Raw genomic sequence first — 23,158 nt, 5'->3', positions numbered from 1 at the left:
TGAAAGAAATAATTTCATGCTTAATCATCATCATATGGTAATTATGGGTATGTCTACACACAGAAATTCTTTATCTCTATATATAACACTTACATATGAAACGCAAGAATGACACTGTATTCTTCATTTGTATGTGTGAATAGGAGTAGCAAAGCTTGTGATATACTAAGGTATACTCCTCCTAGTGCTAAAAGATCTAGGGAAGGGTGAGATTTGGATAGGGCTATTAACATTTCATCTGCAATACTTCAGCAATTATAATGGAATTGAGTTAAATTCCTATAGTCTGATTTTATTCAGTGGAAAGATAGAGGGTGATGTAATTTTATAACATAGAAAAGTGGAGTAATCAATGTAAAATGTGAATGAATAGGACGATGTAAGAATGAAGGATGGCAGTCAATTGAAGTGGTTTCAAGTAATGAGGTAGGTGTAGGAGTGGCTGTGTGGCAAGTAGCTTGCTTACAAACCACGTGGTTCCGGGTTCAGTCCCACTGTGTGGCACCTTTGGTAAGTGTCTTCTACTATAGCCTCAGGCCGATCAAAGCCTTGTGAGTGGATTAGGTAGACGGAAACTGAAAGAAGCCCGTCGTATATATGTATATATATGTATGTGTGTGTATATGTTTGCGTGTCTGTGTTTGTCCCCCCCAACATTGCTTGACAACCGATGGTAGTGTGTTCACGTCTCTGTAACTTAGCGGTTCAGCAAAAGAGACTGATAGAATAAGTACTAGGCTAAGAATAAGTCCTGGGGTCGATTTGCTCGATTGACTAAAGGTGGTACTCCAGCATGGTCACAGTCATATGACTGAAACAAGTAAAAGAGTAAAGAGAGAGTAAAGAGTCTTACAAATATAAAACAAATTTACATTTTTTTTTGCAAAAAATTCTGTAAAATATTAAACATCTTACATTCCCATTGTTGCCTCGAAGGTAAACTCTGATTGAAGAGAGATGTTTGTGCAGAATGTCGAGCCGGTGTAGCTGTTGCAGACCTTGTGATACATCGCTTATAATCATACACTGTGTTGCTGCAGACAGTGGAGTTTCCATACTCTTAAGATATTCCCGTAGACATCCATATTCAGGAAATTCCATGCAGATAATCCTTAAAAGCAAAATAGAATAAATTTTATTCTTTGTTTAATATAGTATAAAAATGTTTTTAAATAATGATACAATCAATAAATTATGAAGAGGGTAGAGATATACAAACCACTATCACTGTACACACAACACACTACTACCACATATTATACACTACTAACATAAACAATATACAACACACTACCATTAAAGTACAACACATAAAAATATTTGTTCATAGCGGTACTGTATGGCATTAGGTGGTACATTGAGTATGTTGTGTATTGTACTTGTTCTGGAGGCACAATGCCCCAGTGGTTAGGGCAGCAAACTTGCAGTTTTGATTCCCAGACCGGGTATTGTGTGTATTAATTGAGCGAAAACACCTAAAAGCTCCACAAGGCTCCGGCAGGGTGTGGTGGTGACCCCTGTTGTACTCTTTTGCCACAACTTTCTCTCACTCTCTCTTCCTGTTTCTTGAGTAATGCTGCGATGGGACTGGCGTCCCGTCCAGCTGGGGGGAACACATACGCCACAGAAACTGGAAACCAGGCCCATAAGCCTGGCTAGGCTTGAAAAGGGCGATGTTTATCATTTTTTTTATTGTATTGTACTTGTTAGTAGGGTGTTGTACGTAGCGTGATGCATGTGGTGGTTGTGATCTATATATAGGAATAAAGTGTTGTACACGGTGCTAATGTGCTGTACATAATAATAGAGTGTTGTACATACTGGTAGCATATTTTGCATTAGGTGGTAATGTTTTGTGGTAGATGGTAGTAGAATTTTGTATATATTAGTACAGGTAGAACACCGACTTTTCAGATTTTGGTGATCTGGAAACTCATAATCTTCACTAATATATGAACAGAAACTTCAGATTCCTGCAGCTGCCAGACTAGTCTACTGGTACCTTGCATGGTACTAAATTGATAAAATTGTGTTATTTATAATAATGTACCTGTATTTCATTTAATTACCTTTTACTCTTTTACTTGTTTCAGTCAGTTGACTGCGGCCATGCTGGAGCACTGCCTTTAGTCGAGCAAATCGGCCCCGGGACTTATTCTTTGTAAGCCTAGTACTTATTCTATTGGTCTATTTTGCCAAACCTCTAAGTTATGGGGATGCAAATACACCAGCATTGGTTGTCAAGCGATGTTGGGGTGGGGGGAGACAAACACAGACACACAAACATATACACACACACACATATATATATATACATATATACGACGGGCTTCTTTCGGTTTCCGACTACCAAATCCACTCACAAGGCTTTGGTCGGCCTGAGGCTATAGTAGAAGACACTTGCCCAAGGTGCCACGCAGTGGGACTGAACCCAGAACCATGTGGTTGGTAAGCAAGCTACTTTCCACACAGCCACTCTTGCGCCTAAGTAAATTTAATATTTGTTCAATTTAGAGTATAACTACTGCTGGTTTGGAAAAATCAGTTGTTCAGAATGACTATGGAACCAAAGGTTGCAGAAAATTGATGCTGTGCCTGTACATTTCATATAGTGATAGCATGTTGTATATTGTGGTAGTATTTATGTTGATACAAGGTGGTGAGTTAGCAGAATTGTTAGCATGCCAGGAAAAATGCTAAGTGGTATTTTGCTAATTTTTACTTTCTGAGTTCAATTTCTGCCAAGGTCAACTTTCCTTTTCATCCTTTCAGGGTCAATAAAAATAAGAACCAGTTGAGCACTGTGAGCACTGGGTCAATGTAATCAACTTAACCCCTTCCTTGAAATTTCTGGCTTTATGCCAAAATTTGAAAGCAATATTTATGTTGGTAGTGTTGTAAATGGAAGTGGTGTATTGTAAATGATAGTCTATTAACCGTTGCACTAGGTTAGGCATGGGTAACCTTTTTTGAGAAGCAGGCCACATGAGACATGGTTCATCATCAGGGTGGACTGCACAACTAAATAAATTGAACATAATGTTTCATTTGGCATGCTATTCAGAGAGCCCCACAGCTTGCAGTTTACCCATGACTGCATTGGGGTGTTAGTATGTAGTATATAGTAGTGTGTTGCATATAGTGACTGCTAGTGTGTAATAGATGTACCTGAATCTTTGGTGGGGTTTTTTTATTTCATGACAAGAGTTGCTGAAGTATGGAAGAAACTGCCGGCATCAGTTATTAGTTGTCGGAGCACAGCATCCTTCAAAACTTCGATGCTTCCTGAGATTCACCAACACTACACCTGATTTTCTCCCCTCCATACACACGCAAGCATGTATCTGACTCATACACTGTTCACTTTCCAGACATTTGTACATTACTGCATATGCTTTATACACACTTTTGACAAGTTGTGGTGCACCTGAGTACTGTATACAATAATTTCATTATTATTATCATTATTATTTTATTTGGTAGAATAATAAAAACAGCAATACCTTGAATCACTAGAAACTGTATCTTGACTGAGTAAAGAAACAATTTCATAATAAGGGTTAGTGTTGCTTGTCCAAAGACACTGCAATAGATTTGGGTGTTTCACCTTTCGTAACATTCCAAGAACCATGATTTCTTGTGCCCACAGTTTCTGCCAATTTTGACTGTAGGTTTTCATTAGACCTGTTTGAAGGAATTTCTTGTTGTCGATCCAAGAAGCTAAGAAGTGATGTTTACCAGAGTGCTGTAAAATAACAATGAAATATCTTCTGATATAAGCTATTCTCTCAATCAATCAGGACTTACCTTTTCCAGACACATATCAAGAATAAAAATAGTTCTAATGAAATCCATAACAAATAGCAGCATAATTTCTCCATGGCCAGGCATGTTCTTGCAATATGCTGGTGATGAATGACACTGCATGTATGACAGTGACAATCATTTACAACTATCATGAGATGCCAAGCCAAGGAGACACAAACACACACTCACACACATGCTCACACACACACATACACTCACGCAATATGAGTTTGTATGAATTGTTGTTTGTTCATAGACTAGTTCTGACTGAACAGACCAGTGGTTAAAAACATTATATCTATATGTCTAAATGAGACGCTTTCTCAAGATGAATACTGTAGTGTTGTGGCTTTCTTACACTATATCCACATTAAGTAAGATATACTGATTGCTTTTCTGAATTAAACCTACTTCTGTCACTAATAATGTAAATCATTGAATTACTTGTGAAAACGTAATGAGAATTCTTGTTGCAGCTCAGTCTAGTTGTACTTTTTATGAGCAATCTATTATTAATATATTTAGCTCGAAATTGAATTATTAAAAGATGGGTTTTTCTTCAAAAAGATGCCTCATAAAAATCCAAATTTAATCAGTGTATGATTACATTCTGGTGCAAGTTAGTGATAGTACAGTAATATGTTATGTAGTCATGCCACAAAGTCTGCAGGAAGTATATATATACATATATAATCCAAATGTGGTCGATGCCAGTACCCCCAGACTGGCTCCTGTACCCATGGCATGTAAAAAGCACTATCTGAACATGATCGATGCCAGGACTGCCTGATTGGCTCTTGTGCCGGTGGCATGAAAAAGCACCATCTGAATGTGGGCTATGCCAGTGGCACGTAAAAAGCACTATCCATACATGATCAAAGCCATGGTGGTTGGCATTAGGAAGGGCATCCAGCTGTAGAAACATTGCCAGATCATACAGGAGCCAGGTGCAGCCTCTGGCTCTCCAAACCTCAGTCAAACTGTCCAACCTGTGCCAGCATGGAAAACAGATGTTAAACGATGATGATGATGATGATGATGATGATGATGATGATGATATATATATATATAAAAACTAATGAAAGCACTTGACTGTAATTAGATTGTAATTCTAGCCATAACTGAGAAATGAATTAAATTAATTAAAGAAATAAATAGACATGGAAAAGTAAGGATTTCTTCCTAATGAAATGATAAATGTGGAAAAGGGGCAAGGCAAAAGTAGTCAATTAAATTGCTTCCCAGTAGTTGACTGGTACTTATTTTATGAACAAGAATGAAGAGCAGCAGTCTGTGGAATTTGAAATCAAAACATAGAAAGTTTCAACTACAAGACATATTGACAAAAAAGGAAAATAAATTAAAAAAATAAAATAATATAGCTTCATCAGAATTGTAAGAATCAGCATTCATGGACATTTGTTAGAACATTGGAACATGTGGGAATAAGGATGATTTAATTCAGACAGAAGACCTGAACTCAGTAGTTGCAACATTGGACTCTACTACAAGCAAATAAGGGCTGGGTGGTGATGGCATTAAAACAACTGAAGAATGAAATATACTATACAAAATAGGTAATGGATTATCATCACCACCACCACCACCATAACCTCCTCCTCCTTCTTTTCCTTCTTCTCCTTCACCCATTGCCCTGTAGTTCTTTTGATCCTACTTATCTTGAGTATTTCTGATGTGATTGTTGGCCCTGTTAGTGCCCAAGAAATTTGGATCTTCTGTATGCCATTCATTACTCAACACATGTGCAATCCACCTATTCTGGAGGTCAGAGTGTGTTTCAGTTCACCTTTCTTCCTTTGAATGAATTTCTTTGCTCAGATGATGTTAGTCTCTGGAACAAGGAAACTCCCTTTGTATCAAAACAATAAGTTTGTTTTGTTTTCTGCTAATATTTTTGGAATAAGAAATCCTTTGTACAATAAGACTACTAACCCTACATCCAACCTGGAGGACTAAACCTGTGTGTAGCAGCCTTTTAAAGCCAATCAGTAGGTATTATTCTTTATATCTCCTAAAGGCTACTTCACAAATATATATGGAAAACTCAATATACAATACATTTCATCATATCACAGATTTAGAAGATGGAAAATAATAAGAAGCATCTGAGGTGAAATTGAAAATTGAATGAAAAGTTCAAATAAAAAAAAAGTATAGCATATTCAATAACACTAGAGTAGTTCCAATAGCAGGGTTATCACAGAGCAGCAGAATAGATCCAGATTAAGGTATGTGATAAGAGCTGAATAGATCTGACACTAGGAGGGTATGTGATAATAATAGAGTCCATCTTGTGCTAGGGTGTGTGATAGCAGTAGAATAGATCCAGTCAGCACTAGGAAAGTATGTGATAACACTTGAATAGATTCAGTGCTAGGAGGATGTGGGATAACAGAAAAATATTTCACATGCTAGGGTATATCATAACAGTTGGATAAATCTGGTGTTGGGCTATATTATAACAGTTGAATGGATCCATATGATAAAAGTAAAGTAGATCCAATGCTAGGAGGGTATGTAATAGTACTTGAATACATCTGGTGCTAAGCTATGTGATAACAGCAGAATACATCTGGTGCTAGAGTATGTGATAACAGTAGAATAAATCCAGATCTAGTAGGGTACGGGATAACAGTAGAATCAATTGGGTGTTTTTCACTTTCAGAGTTTCTTGTTAGGATGAGCCTAGCTTCATAAAGGGAGACATTCTAATTCCTCAAAATCCTCGCAAACTTCTTGGTCATAACCTGCTTCCTGTTAATGTAAAAACCTTTAATGACAATCTAATTATAAAAAATAGGTGCACACCCAGTAAAACAGAAAAGATGCTGAAAAGTTTCATGCAAATGTATACCTGATAACAAAAATCAAAATCATAATTCAAAACCGTTGTAAAGGAAAGAATGGTCTGAGCATGTTACTTAGTGATTAACTGTGGGCTTTTCACTATCTTCTTTACCTGTAAATTCATGATATTAGTTATGAGTAAGGTAGCATTAATAACAACCAGGTAAATAAAACATGCCATGATTAACAGAAGACATTAAAACAGATCTTATCAAAATAGGGATCTGTGAAAAAAATTAGTCTCTGTCACAGGAAATATTCCAAAAGGACTCTCTATCTCTCTCTTTTTATCTTACTCTTCTTTCTTTTCTTTTCTTTCTGGAACTTATACTCTTTAACCAATTTGTTAAACTGACACACTGTTTGTTACAACAATAAGGGTTCCTGTTGATCTGAGCAATGGCACTGCCTGCTTATGGAATTAACGCACATATGACTGGGCGCTCCACAGATATATGTACCCTTGGTGTAGTTCTCAGGGAGATTCAGCGTAACACAGCATGTGACAAAGCTGGCCTTTTGATTTACAGATACTACTCATTTTTGCCAGCTGAGTGAACTGGAGCAACTTGAAATAAAGTGTCTTGCCCAAGGACACAATGCTCTACCGGATATCAAACTCACAAACTTATGATTGTGAGTCAAATACCACTAAGCCATGCACCTACAGTGGAAGCAGATAAAAATGCTATGGAGTGGAGATAATCAATGGTCTCTTGATGGCCTCAAGTTGTGTGCTGCAAATGACAAACATGAAAAAGATTTTATAAGGGGAAATGGCATGAAATTCAGTTTGGGAAAATAAACCAAAGCTACTTTAAAGAGTGGAGAATTAATGTGATTAGTAATACCATGTTAGATTCAGAAATTATGATAACAGATCTAGGCCAAATACAAACTTACAAATACTCGAGAAATAATGAACGAGATGGAGTAAAAAAAATTAAATTCTTACAAATACTTAGAATTTAATGAATTCGTGGCTGTGTGGTAGGTAGCTTGCTTACCAGCCACATGGTTTCAGGTTCATTCCCACTGCGTGGCACCTTGGGAAGGTATCTTCTACTATAGCCTCAGGCCGACCAAAGCCTTGTGAGTGGATTTGGTGGATGAAAACTGAAAGAAGCCCGTCGTATATATGTATATATGTATGTGTGTGTATATGTTTGTGTGTCTGTGTTTGTCCCCACCAACATCGCTTGACAACCGATGGTGGTGTGTTTACGTCCCCCGTAACTCAGCAGTTCAGCAAAAGAGACTGATAGAATAAGTACTAGGCTTCCAAAGAATAAGTCCTGTGATCGATTTGCTCGACTAAAGGTGGTGCTCCAGCATGGCTGCAGTCAAATGACTGAAACAAGTAAAAGAGTACTCTATTTTCTGGTAAACAAGTTGAATTTTTCAGATCAAAATTTACAACCAAAAGAACAAAAATCTGGAGGACCAATATTTCCATGCGAAATACAGAAGGATTTGATAAGATAGGGATGATATTTACATGTTTACACTATATACTTCAGTGACTTCTATACTGAAAAATGTGGTAGATGGAGTTTTAAAAAATGGAAGAAAACAATTGGTAAAGGATGTTAGGGACGTAGTAGATTACTCTTAAAATGAAAGTGAATGTTAAGATACTGTGTATTGAAGGTTTAGCTACACTCGTAATAAGTTATAGTTATATTTTCAACAGGAGGTCAAGTGAATTGTCAAAACAAAACAGGTAAAATAATGAATGCATATGGAAGACATCACCCAGTATCTGACTAAGAAGTAATGCATATTCCCATAAGTACAAAGAGGCAGAGGTTGTCAGCAGTTATAAAATTATTATAAAATATCTGCTATTGGATTACAAATATATATTGTAAATAACAAATGGGGAACTAATGTAAATAGTTATAAAATATGAAGAAAGATAGAAAAAAAAAGCAACCTATTTCTGTTATCAGAAATAACAGCTATAAAGAGAATTTACAGGAAGTATTAAAAATAAAACAAAAAAAGATGATACCAAATGGACTAGGTCTGTCCTTTGAATTGCAAGTACAACTCATTTTTGCCAACTGAGTAGACTGGAGCAACATGAAATCAAAAAATGTCTTGCTCTGCCAGGAATTGAACTCATGACCTTACAATCAGAGCTGATTACCCTAACCACTTAACCACGTGCCTTCACAAAAAGAATATATTAACCAAACTATTCAAAGTTTTTAGTCAGAAGAGGAAGACAGTACCCATAACTTTTTACATGACTTTCGAAACTAAAAAAAATAAAGTTACCTTTATGCTGGAGACCTGATTCAGATATTTGTGAATGAGTGCATTCCACTAAAGGTAACCAAGGGCCAGTTGGGTGGTGGTGGTGGTGGTTGTGATGATGTTAATTAGGTAACTGATTAAATAATCTATCATCCAGATAGATTTCATGTACTGGAAGCCATACACCTATATTATGGAATATGCACACTAAAAAAATAATGCAAACACAAATCACAAAAGGTCTTGTCCACTAAGATCAGAGTGACCCAGTACCTCAGTCTCCAAGTGTGTGTGCTGGAAAAATGCCATTGTGGAGCAGTACTTGATGAATTCAGCCTGCAGCCATTTTCCTGCAGCTATATGCTGCTCTGAATGACATAATTAGAAGGGGCCTTGATGTCACTGGCTTCCCATCTCAACTGAGCCAGTAGGCCTCAACTGCAGGTATGGAAAGCACTCTGATGGAATAACTCTTTCCCCATACAAGGGAGGTAGATCCCTAGCCTGGGACATGATGTGCAGCAACATGTTCTCTGGCTCCAACCTTGTTGCATCAGCCACAAACCCAGATATTGCTGCCCATAACGCAGAGGAGAGAAGCACAAACAAATATGGGAGCCTGACTGTCACCATCAAGCCAATAAGGTGTTTTTGGACCATGCACAGCCAATTTCCTCCAAAAAATTGGGATAACTGCAGCCTGTCTGAGAAACAAGCCATGCAAGATGGGGTGGCCACTGCCATGAGTGTTGCAGGCTATTCTCCATGGCAACAGCATCACAGTCTTGTCCACAGGGTGCAACTGAACATGGAATTTCCCGTCCTTCTGCTGCTTAATCTCATTCCCTTTTCTTTTTCTTTTTCTTTGGATTACAAATATATATTGTAAATAACAAATGGGAACTAATGCAAATAGTTATAAAATATGAAGAAAGATAGAAAAAAAAAGCAACCTATTTCTGTTATCAGAAATAACAGGTATAAAGAGAATTGTGAATCATTACAGGAAGTATTAAAAACAAAAGAAAAATGATACTAAATGGACTAGGTCTGTCCTTTGAATTGCAAGTACCACTCATTTTTCCCAGATTGTAATTCAGTCTAACAGATTCACAGTGAAATTGAAATAAGAAGGATATTAGGGCATGAAATTAAAAACTGCACCAATAATAATTGGAGCATCAATTATAATTAAAGAAAAAAATAACAAAAACAACTATAACAGAAACAATGTAATATTTTACCTCAGTTCGTAAGAGTTCCAGTCGTTTTAGTTGACGAGATTCCTGTGAAATGTCACTTGGTTTTCCACAACATTCTTTCTTCATCCACAGAAAATTGCCAAGGTTAGTGAAAATTCCATGGAGTGTGAGATAAATGCTAACTGTGATAATTGATGTGTCATGGTCATTGTTGGTTGTCTGTGAAACGGATTGCCGAAAAAGTAGTCGTGTTATCATGATACTTACGATAGTATAGATACATTGTTCGACCAGGAGTATTTTGTGTAATAACTGTCCCTGTGATATTACAGAAACATGGACATCTTCACTGGAATCATGTACCAAGCTGTTTTTTTTCTGGGATTTCACTAATCCAATAATACTGAAAATAAACGTGGTCACGATGACTATCCAGAAGCAAATTACTAACAGAGAAGTGTAAGTACCCCCAGATTCTTTTGGGTCATAAAGAGGGAAGAGATTGCTCCTGGAAGGTTTGAGTTGGTCTTGTTTAGGAATGACTGGCAAAATAGAAAGGAGCAGACAAGCAAGTTTTATACCAGTAAGTACTATTATTGAGGAACCAAGCTGATGGCTTGATGTACTGGATATCTTTCTCGGATTCTGTACAAATAATAGAATTGTCTGGAATGTAATAAAGGAGCACAAACCATCCATATATCCAAACAACATTAAACTCGATGATGCCAACACAAGGAATTTGGGAGTTGTACCATTGAGTACTAAAATACACAGATGCATCACCAGACCAATTCCAAAGAATAATGCTGAAGTATCAAGTAAACAAATAGAATATTTCCACAATTTTGGTAAAGATATTCCCTTGCAAAGTTTGTACACAAGTGAAATAAAACACATTAAAGCACCAATTGAAGAAAAGATGAAGTTGACTGTTATGAATGCAAAGTTGGTTCTGTGTGTTTCCATTTCCATAGAACAAATATAGCCAAGCCAAAATTGGTCACATCACTGATATTTTAAGGTAAGATTTCCTCCTGATTACATGTTTCCATTACAATAATCCAGTGTAGAATTCACCATCAGCTCAGCATAAGTTATTTATAAGACATCCATTCCAGGAATATTCCATTTAACATTAGGAAGTCGTGGAACTTTTGCACTGCATATCTTACATATACCATGCTAAGAAAAGAAAAAAAAAAGAATAATTTCCAAGCAATTTACAATCCATTCTTTACAAGAAATGTTTCTTTTATATTCATGTAAATGATATCATAGGAAACCAGCATATATGATGCACTTTGAGTTTTATAAAAAAACCAAAAAAAACAATGATATATAGGTGCAGGCACGGCTATGTGGTAAGAAGTTTGCTTCCTAACCAGGTTCCAGGTTCAATCCCTCTGCATGGCACCTTGGACAAGTGTCTTCTACTATCGCCTTGGGCCAACCAAAGCCCTGTGAGTGAATTTGGTTAGACAGAAACTGATATATATATATATATATATATATATATATATATGACAGAACCTGTCACATATATATATATTACTATATGTGTGTGTGTGTTTTTGTAGCTGTGTTTGTCCCCACCACCACCACTTGACATCCAGTGTTGGTGTATTTATGTCCCCATAACTTAGCGGTTTGGCAAGAGACCAATAGCATAATTACCACGCTTAAAAAAAAAAAACCCAACTAAGTACTAGGGTCAATTCACTCAAGTAAAATGCTTCAAGGCTGTACTCCAATATCACCACAGTCCAGTGACCAAAACAAGTGAAAAAATAAAGAATGAAAGAATTCTATATGTCAGATTTTATATAACACTTTATATTATATATATATATATATGGTGGCCGCATGCCAAAATTTGAAACTATTATTATTATTATTATTGCCTTTGCACAGCTTCTAGCATGAGATGTCAGCTGTTCACTACCAGTGAATTAAGGTAACACCTCTTATTTTTCGAGTAGCGTCCGGAGTATTCGACCAATTCCAAGCAGTGCTGTTTTCTGCAAGTGCTTCACCCTTATTGCAACCCCTATTTGTTCCACGTACTTCTCAAGATTTTTGCTCACTGTTCCCGACAATTATTGGTACTACTGCTACCTTCCCAAACTAACCTGTCATATCTCTTGACTTTTCTTTCTTCCTTATCGCATTTATTATTATTATTATTATTATTATTATTATTATTATTATTATTATTATTATTATTATTATTTTTATATGTTTGATTTTTGTTTTGTATTTGTACAAGTTGACTCCAAGTCTCACCCAAAGACCTCAAGAAACAACAAGTTAGAAGTCCATGTTGGTGTTATGCTTAGGGTGTCATATATTTGGTTTTGTACTTAGTGTTGTGCTAGAGAATGTTTAAGAAAGCAAAGGATAATTATGAGTTCGTTTTAAAATTTGAGATTATATAGACAGTATTTTACATACGATACGGGCAGTTCCCATGAGCATTATTATCATTATTATTATTATTATTATTATTATTATTATTATTATTATTATTATTATTATTATATGTTTGACTTTTGCTTTACGTTTGTACAAGTTGGCTCCAAATCTCACCCAGAGACCTCAAGAGACAACAAGTTGGAAGTTCATGTTGTTGTTATGCCTAGGGTGCCATATATTTGTGTTGTACTAGTGAATATTTAAGAAACCATAAGAAAATTATGTTTCTTTTGAAATTTGAGATTACATAGAAAGTATTTTGCGTAGGATATGAGCAGTTCCCATGAGCACTATCTTTTGAATTTCTGCCATTTTTGGGTTTCCTGGTATCTGAGCTAGGTAGCAATCAGCCCCTTTTGCTATCATTCCCAGGGCACCTATGACAACAGGTATTGTTTGAGTCATTATTATTATTATTATTATTATTATTATTATTATTATTATTATTATTATTATTATTATTATTATTATTGTTGTTGTTATTAAGGCAGTGGACTGGCAGAGTCATTAACATGTCAAATAAAATGCTTAGAGACATTTTTTCAAGCTCTTTACATAAGGAGTTCAAATAACGCTGAGATCAACTTTGTATTCATCCTTTCAGGGTCAATAAAATAAAATACCAATCAGGTACTGGCATTGATATAATGAATTTGCCTCTCCATCTCCACTAAAATTGTGGCCTTGTTCCAAAATTTGAAACATTATTATTATGACTGAGGGACTATTTTATTTTATGTATGTCGCTATTTCTCTTACATGTATAACATACATGAAAGATTCAATAATTTTTTACCTTAATCTTTCTATTTGTTATCGAGTTGTTGCTATGTGGTCCCAGGTAAGCCCTGATTAAACTAATCTCTGATCAAAGCTATCCAAAACATGCCCATGCCAGCTTTTAGTACACATTATTGTAGAGGCTCTTCTTTTTTAAGCATCATATGAGATAATTTGGTTGCTACTTCTAGCAAGTTAAACAGCCCTGAAGATGATCCCTTGTTGGCTCAGCTCTGCCAGCTAAATCCTTCTAATTCAGGATATCAGAAGCAAACTAATTCAGGATATCAGAAATTCAGCAAATTAATTCAGGATATCAGAAGCAAAATCCCCACCATATTCATTTAGTTCTAATTTGTTTATCTTTTATCTTTTACTGTGGCCATGCTGGAGCACTGTCTTAAAGTTTTAAGGCAAACAGATCAACCCCAGTATTTAATTTTTAAGACTGGTACTTATTCTATCAACCCTCTTTTGCTAAAGTGCTAAGTTACAAGGATGGAAATGAACCAATACTGGTTGTCAGGTGGTGGTGAGAGAGAAACACACACACACTCACACACACACACACACACACACACCACACACACACACACACACACACACACACACACACACACACACACACACGCACACATGCATATTTATATGACAGGCTTCTTTCAGTTTTCATCTACCAAACCCACTCACAAAGCTTTGATTGCCCCAGGACTATAGTAGAAGACACTTACCCAAAATGAACCTAAGACCATAAGGTTGGGAAGCAAGCTTCTTAATCACACCTGCTTTTTTAAAAAAAAATTAACATTTTATTTATTTATTTTTTACCAGAGTTAGATATTTATACATTTATTATTCATGTTATTAAAATCATAATTTTAATTGCATTTTCTTGGCCTAATGCAGCAAGTATGCTTGAAGCACCAACTTTACTATAAACACAACTATACAGTCCAGCTCCTGTGAATGGAATTCCTAAAATCTCTATACTATCAACTCTTGTCAGTTCTATTGCTGACACTAATACCTACAAGATTAACACCATACTTCAAATTTGGTTACTTCTTGTATCAATAACACCTAGACTATTTCTAAGCAACGGTTACTGATTGAATGAATAGATTAAAATTACAAGAGGAATATTAGTATGAAAGTGCTTTAAATGTAATTCAAAGTTAATTCCTCTTAAGTAGCGAGAAGTTATACAATAGAAGGAAATTTAAATGTGTTTACTGATTTTTTAACAATGAATCCTCAAACAAACTATTGAAAGATAAATATTTACATTTTCGTGAACATTAGATTTTATTTATTTATATCACAGTTAGTGAACATTGGTTTTGAAGATTAAAAGTTTCCAATGAGCTAATCTTTGCTTTACTACACTACTGATAGCAGGATTGGCTAGGGAATGTCTATGCAACTCAGTGCAGAACAAACAATGTAAAGGACTTTATTTCAAGAGCACTGATTTTCTTCTTTTTCAGGGTGGTGGTGGGATTTTTGCTTTTTCACACATACACACAAATTATATAACTGGCTATAACCTAATTTCAAGAAAGTGATGTTTTATGCTAATGTTAGACAACATTATTGTCATATCTATTATTATTTTGATGGCACTTGTGCCAGTGACATGTGAAAAACAACATTCAAGTGAGATCGTTGACAGTGCCGTTGGACTGGCTCCCGTGTGGGTGGCACGTATAAAACACCATTCGAGCATAGCCGTTGCCAGTACTGCCTGACTGGCCCTAGTGCCAGTGGCATGTAAAAGCACCCAATACACTCTTGGAGTGGTTGGCATTAGGAAGGGCATCCAGCTGTAGAAACTCTGCCAGATCAGATTGGAGCCTGGTGCAGCCATCTGGCTCGCCAGCCCTCAGTCAAACCGTCCAACCCATACCAGCATGTAAAAGCAGACGTTAAACGATGATGATGATGATGATGATTTTGGTAGAACAAAAGGTGGCAAGCTGGCAGAATCATTTGCATGACAAAAATTCTTGGCAGCATTTCTTCCAACTCTTTATGTTCTGAGTTCAATTCATCTGTGCCTTTCATCCTTTCAGAGCTCATACAATAAACACCAGTCAAGTACCGGAATTGATGTAATAGGCTTACCACCACAATCACCCCATCAAAATTGCTGAACTAGTGGCTGAATCATCATCATCATTGTTCGACCGTGGTCGAGACAATGGAATTTACCATGCTACGCCAGACTTCACGGTCCATCATGGCATACAATACATCAACAATGCTCATATTCTATGCTGTTATCACTCCATAATATAACACAACTGATACAACATACATGCACTACTAAACAATATAACACCACACATTTTTTGTAATAACTTACCACCTAATAAAATAAAACAAGACAAACTCTTACATAATACATGACATTGTAACACCAACAAGACATATAATTCATATTTTATGCAGTTACTATCCATTAATACATTATAACCCAAACTCTAGTACCATCATCATCATCATTGTTTAACGTCCACTTTCCATGCTAGCATGGGTTGGATGATTTGACTGAGGTCTGGCGAACCAGATGGCTGCACTAGGCTCCAATCTGATCTGGCAGAGTTTCTACAGCTGGATGCCCTTCTTTATGCCAACCACTCTGAGAGTATATTGGGTGCTTTTATGTGCCACCAGCACGAGGACCAGTCAGGCAGTACTGGCAATGGCCATGCTCAAATGGTATTTTTTTATGTGCCACCTGCACAGGAGCCAGTCCAGCAGCACTGGCAATGACCTCGCTCGAATGTTTTTTCACGTGCCACCAGCACAAGTGCAAGTAAGGTGACACAGGTAATGATCACGCTTGAATGGTGATTTTTTTCTTCCTTTTTTTATGTGCTATTGGCACTGAGGCCAGCTTGTTGCTCTGGCAACAATCTCGCTTGTATGGTACTCCTAGTGCCCCACTAGCATGGATGCCAGTCATCAAATTTGATTTCGATTTCGATCTCCAATAAATTCATAATACTAACAACAATACAGCACATACAAAACACAAACACCAAGCAACAAAATAACATATCTTGCATTGCACATGTTCTCACACAACATATAAGACACTAAAATAACACCAAAAATAACAAAGCAAATCCTACACCAAACCCAAACTGAAGCAACACAAACACAGTTCTATATTTCAAATCCCACAAAGGTCAAATTTGCCTTTCATCCTTTTGGGGGCCAATAAAATAGGCAACTTTAATGTGGTGAGCTAGGAGAATCATTAGAAGCATTTTGTCCATCTTTAGATTCTGAGTCCAAATTTTGCTGAAGTCGACTTTGCCTCTCATTCTTTCAGGGTTGATAAAATAGGTAACTAAGATGAACACTGGGGTCAATGTAATCAACATATACCCCTTCCCCTAAAATCTTGGCCTTGTGCCAAAATTTGAAACCAATAAAAATAAGTAACTGTCAAGCGCTGGAGTTGATGCAATTATCTTCTCCCCCTAAAACGACTGGCCTTGTGCCATGACTAGGAAAGGCAGAAGAAACTCATTAAAAACTGCCAAAAATATGATGATAATAACAGTTGTTTTTCAAATTTAGGCACAAGGCCAACAATTTTTGGGAGGAGGGGATTAGTCACTACCATTGACCCTAATACTTAACTGGTTCTTCATGCTATCAACTCTGAAAGGATAAAAGGTAAAGCTGACCTTGGTAGGAATTGAATCCAGAATGTAAAGAACTGGAAGAAATATTGGTTTCAAGTTTTGGCTGAAGGCCAGCAATTTCGGAGAATGAATGAATCGATTACATTAACTCCAGTGTTCAACTGGTATTTATTTTATTGATCCCAAAAGGATGAAAGGCAAAAGTCAACCTTGGCAGAATTTGAACTCAGAACATAAAGATGACTGAAATGCTGCTAAGCGGTTTGCCTGGCATGCTGATGCTTCTGCCAGTTCACTGTCTTAGCTGGAAGAAATATTGCAAAGAATTTTGTCCTCTATGCTAATGAGTCTACTAATTTATTGTCCTTAATAACAATAATTTCTGATTTAGGCATAAGACCAGAGTGAGGGTGGGTGTAGCCAATTAAATCACCTTCAGTTCTTGACTGGTACTTTATTTTATTGACCACAGGCAGATGAAAAGTAAAGGTGACCTCAGCAAGATTTGAACCCAGAACATAGAGTCAAAATTAGTACCATGTTGAATTTTGACAACACTCAAATGATTCTGCCTATCTACTAACCTAACGACAACTATAATAATAATGATAATAATAATAATAATAATAATAATAATAAATAATAATAATAATTAATAATAATAATAATAATAATAATAATAATAATAATAATAATAATATTAATAATAATAATAATCAATACAGTAACCATCAGAGCACCACAACAAATCACAGCACATACCCAAGGCACACAGAGAGTGAAGTGAAAGCACGCTATTAAAATAAAACTACTGAATAATAATAATAATAATAATAATAATAATAATAATAATAATAATAATTGTTTCTGAATAAGGCACACGACTAGCAATTCTATGGAGTAGGGTGTTAGTTGATTAAATTGAACCCTATTCTTAACTGGAATTTTATTTCATCAATCCTGGGAATGGGGTGGGCGAGATGAAAGTAAATGTTGACCACGAACCCTGGGCATAAAGAGCCTGAAAAAATACTGCTCAGCATTTTGTCCAATGTTCTCATGATTCCGCCAAATTACCCTAACAATAACAGCAATCACAATAATAATTGTTTCAAATTTTTGCGCAAGGCCAGCAATTTTAGTAGGATATGATTAATTGATTAAATCAGTGATTCTCAACTGGGGTTCATATGGCCCTTGGGGGTTCATAAAATATTTTATTTATGTTCAATAAATTGGTTATAATTCTACAATACATAAAATATTTCAATTTTTTTTTTTATACAATTCCTAAAAATATTTAATTATAGAAATACAGTATAACTTTTCATTCAGTAACTGGCTATGGGGGTCCACCAGAGTAAAAGAGGAACTGAAGATGTCCATAGGCAAAAAATAGTTGAGAACCACTGGATAAAATCAACCCAAATACTTATTTTGTTGACTATAAAAGGATAAGAAGCAAAGTTGACCTCGGCAGAACATAAAGAACCAAAAGAGATGCTATTTACCATTTTATCTGATGTACTAATGATCCTTCCAGCTCAAAAAAACCCCAAAAAAACAACATCATTATGGCAATACTTCCTTCTTTGGCTACAGAAGCCCTCACGCATATAATCAAAATGCGTTGGAGTGTACATTACATATACAATAATAATGGGAGGAGTAAAAACACAATATAAATATGGAAAACATTACAAATATATAACAAAAGCAAACAGAGATACCCACTGTAGGGTGGGAAATGCCACCTAAACAGAATCATGTAATACCAAGATCCCCAACCATCCTGCATTCTGGGCAGTTGCTTCCTCTCGACCAATTTCTAGACAAAACCCGACCACTAGCCTTCTCACATGCACCAGTATAGACACATACTCAAACTTTTCATATTTGCAAGAAGGCAACACCTCCCTCTCTACCCGCAAAGATAAGGTTTATAATGAATGTGTAAAATTGAAACAAACTTAAAGACAATATTTACAAACTTGGTTAAGACTTATGTTAAAAGTTTGAAAACTTACATGCAGTGATTTCCAGTTTGTTCCTGTGTTTTTGGAAATTATCGTGAAGGATAGTTTGTAGTAAGCGTCAAGTTTTTGAAAGTTGGCCACCAGTTCACTCAAAAATGTGTCATCATTATTTTTGAATAACATGTTATTAGTGGGTGAAAACAAAAATTCTTTCTCCTTCTTCTTCTAATTTTTGTCTTAAATATCTATCTTGAATAATTTTAGCACAATTAAATTCTGGCCACTTCAACTTGTTTTGGAAGAGACAATACAAAACAATTCAAAAAGTAAAAACAAAATTATAGTTCTTTCAATTAATGTGCATGGCAAGAATTTATGAGACAAGGCGAAAGGAAAGAGTGGAGGAAAGAAAGAGAGTGACAGGGTTCTGCCAAATCAAGTGTGGGAAAGAAAGATAGAATATGTGAAATAAAGGTGAAAGAGAAGAGAAGAGACAGGGGAAGAAGGAACACACATACACACACACATGATCTCTTAACCCCTCTCTCTCTCTTTATCCCCCTCTCTCTATAAGTATGTGTGTGTATAGACACACACAGAGGGAGAAAGAGAGAGAGGAAGGTTAAGAGATCAACTGAGGTAAGAGAGGGATGGAAGTCAGAGTTTGAGAGAAAGAGAGAGGACAGAGGTTGACATAGATGGCGATAGAAAGAAAGACAGTGAGAGAGAAAAAGTGAAAGATTTGCAAGGGGAGTGAATGATGTTAAGGGAGTGGAAGGGTGGTGGATATGCGTTGTCAAGCTAAAAAGCAACTGAAGTTTTGCTATGTAAGTTACTATTGTCAATGATTAATGCTGTTTAAGTGGCAGTGGTCACTAGTTGCTATAGTTTTGGTATTTGTGTCTTCAGTTAGTCAGTCCGTCGGTGTGTCTGTTGGGCAGTAAGATATGGTTGCCGCATTCTCCTGCTAATAATTGTCTCATAATGACAGGGGAGGTGGTTAGAGCGAGAAAAAAAGGCAAACAAACAAGAAGTGCAATGGGGTAAGATTTCTGAGAAGAGAGCAAATGAAAGAAAAAGATTGCAAGGGGGTAATAGTTGAACATCTCTCTCTCTCTCTCTCTCTGTCTATATATATGTATATATATATATATATATATATATATATATATATATATATATATATATATATATATATTCTATATATGTTCTGTATATATATATATATATCATCATCATCATCATCATCTTCGTTTAGCATCCGCTTTCCATGCTAGCATGGGTTGGACGGTTCAACTGGGGTCTCGGAGGCCAGAAGGCTGCACCAGGCCCAGTCTGACCTGGCAATGTTTCTATGGCTGGATGGCCTTCCTGACACCAACCACTCTGTGAGTGTAGTGGGTGCTTTTTACGTCCCACTGGCACAGGTGCCAGACGGGGCTGGCAAACGGCCATGGTCAGATGGTGTTTTTTACGTGCCACCGGCATGGGGGCCAAGCGAGGCTGGCAACGGCCACATTCGGATAGTTCGCTTACGTGCCAACTCTTTTACTCTTTCACTTGTTTCAGTCAATTGACTGCAGCCATGCCGGAGCACCGCCTTTAGTTGAACAAATTGACCCCAGAATTTATTCTTTGTAAGCCTAGTACTTATTCTGTCGTTCTCTTTTGGTGCACTGCTAAGTTATGGGGATGTAAACACACCACCATCTGTTGTCAAGCGATAGTGGGAGGGAGGGGTGACAAACACATACACACAAACATATACACACACATACATATATATATATACATACAATTGACGGACTTCATTCAGTTTCCATCTACCAAATGAACTCACAAGGCATTGGTTGGCCTGTGGCTATAGTAGAAGACCCTTGCCCAATATATATATATATATCATATATGTATGTATATATATATATATCATATATGTATGTATATATATATATATATATATATATATATGTGTACCCTTCATGCAAATTTGAAAGCAACGCATCAGCAAAATCCACCAAACAATGACTGTGTGTGTCACTGTGGGTTCAAAGCACAAAGCAAAGCTGGGTTAGCTGTCCACTCGAGAAGACATTTTGAAGCAACGAATACATGCAAGTGTACCATTTGTGAGAAAGTGTGCAAGACTGGATTGAAAGTACACATGCGGTGTCACAAGGTTTAGGAGTTGTTGAAAGTTATTTACTGAACCCTAATTCATCGTCTTCGATGAGAGAATCCACCATATTTATATATGTATATATATGTATATATAATATAGATAATATATAAATATATGCATATATACATACATATATGTATGTACCTACATATATATGTATATATACATGCATACATAGGTACAGGACATCAAAAACATGTAGACAAAATGAGAAACGAGAACATAAAAAACAAAAACATAGAAAACGAACATTTTTTCGAACAATGAAAGAAACAAATAGAGAAACAAGACAAGCAACATAAAGAACATTCCCTTCGTCAGTTGTCCCCTGTTTCAACTACTCCATGTTTCGAAGGTAGGGACAAGACACGACTTCATTAAAACAATCCTTCCTGCAAAGCAAGTTAAATAAAACTAGGGACTGTGGTGACCAGATAAGATGTTCAACTTCACTAGAATGTTCCTCGTGCCATTCAGTAACAACTTTAGCTGTGTGAATTGTTACTGTAGCAAGTAGCCATTTTTAAATAAGTGCACCAATTTGTGGTACCTGGCAATTTCACATAATGTCATATTGCCGAAGAAATATTATTGTCGCTTTTCCATTGGTTAATATAACTGCTCATATAGGAATTCTAAGAATTAGTTAAAGAATATTTGTATGTATTTTCGATTCTTTAAAGTCAAGTTGAGCAGTTATAAAAACCCTGGATTTTGGGAAAAATTTCAGTGTTTGTTGGATGTAACTAAATACTGCGACACTCACTCCTTTGAGACATTGATGATTTTTCATGCCATGTCCAAGGAAAATCCAACAAGTTTTATTTGAATTGTTGAGATTTAATATTAGCTAGAATGAGAAATTAGATAGTTAAAATATATAGTCATAATTCTCTACGACGAAATTTACTTTTCTTCAAAATGTATATAATATAAAAATGTTATATGTATATAATAAAAATTAATTAAGAGAATATTTTCTCTTTCTTCATGTTCTTCAACTATATATAAAATGTATTTCTGCAATTATTAAACTGTATTTTTTTATAGTGGTTAAAAGAACACGAAAATATATTTAACATACATGCCCGCTAATGTTCGTTAGCGTTCCAGAAAGTATATTTCTCTATGGCATTTATATAGCTGTAGTTAGGACCTGCATATAATGATAACACTTAAGTAAGTTTTAAGTGACGGTTTTATCATTATATATCCCTACTTTAAAAGCTAAATAATTTTATCTATTTCCAAATAGGAAACATAATAAGTAGCGTTGCATTAACTGTAAGCAAACTAACTAGAAAATATACGCTATAATATATAACATAAGAGAAACTTGGTTGCTAAATCGCTATAGTACATTATCATCCTGAAAGATTGCATTGCCCTCTGGAAACAGTTCCACAACCATAGGATGAATTTGATCAGATAAAATGCTTAAATAGTCTTGACTATTAATTCTGCTATGAAGGGAAACCATTGGGCTGGTGGGTTTCCAAGATATAGTCCCCACCAGATTATCACAGATCCGCCTTCCATGCTTAACAATTGGAAGAAGGCAGTCTGGGTCAAATACTCTTTTGGATGTCTTCACATGTATACTTGGCCGGTGGTCGGAAGTAAGGTAAAGGATGACTCATCCAAGAAAATAACATTCTTCTACTGCTCTAGGGACCAATTCTGTAGGTTTTTATTCCACTCTAAACACTTTGCACCATTTGTTTTTGAAAGTAGTGGTTTTCTATTTGCTGCCCACCTATGAAATCTGGCTTTGTGCAGCTCCCAGCAAACAGTTTTTGTGGAAACTGAGTTCATGAGGTAGTCATTAAGCTCTGCAGTAATTTTGGGAACTGCACTTTTGTGATCCTTTCTAACAATTTACCACTAGCATTAATAACTCTCCTGAGTATTAATGTTCTTTATATACATACACACATATATATATATATA

General features: G+C 36.0%; 1 protein-coding gene across 3 annotated transcripts in view; it reads right to left on the bottom strand.

Moving 5' to 3' along the window:
- The window catches only part of LOC115217889, a 30,558-nt gene extending 11,060 nt beyond the window's left edge, over positions 1-19,498 (bottom strand). The window contains exons 1-4 of one of the 3 annotated variants that reach the window (XM_036507851.1): positions 19,081-19,498; positions 10,182-11,324; positions 3,504-3,745; positions 916-1,111 (exon numbers count right to left, since the gene is read on the bottom strand). In XM_036507851.1, the coding sequence (XP_036363744.1) occupies positions 916-1,111; positions 3,504-3,745; positions 10,182-11,114 (1,371 nt within the window). In that variant the 5' untranslated portion in view covers positions 11,115-11,324; positions 19,081-19,498. Of the gene's footprint in view, positions 1-915; positions 1,112-3,503; positions 3,746-10,181; positions 11,325-18,787; positions 18,906-19,080 lie in introns of those variants that run through there. The other 2 variants (XM_036507852.1, XM_036507853.1) reach the window with 2 other exon arrangements.
- Between the last annotated feature and the right edge of the window lie 3,660 nt (positions 19,499-23,158).

This window comes from Octopus sinensis, linkage group LG12, assembly GCF_006345805.1.
Source record: "Octopus sinensis linkage group LG12, ASM634580v1, whole genome shotgun sequence".
Taxonomy (NCBI): Eukaryota; Metazoa; Mollusca; class Cephalopoda; order Octopoda; family Octopodidae; genus Octopus; species Octopus sinensis.
The sequence above is the reverse complement of the archived record's forward strand: the minus strand, read 5'-3'. Positions and strand labels throughout refer to the sequence as shown.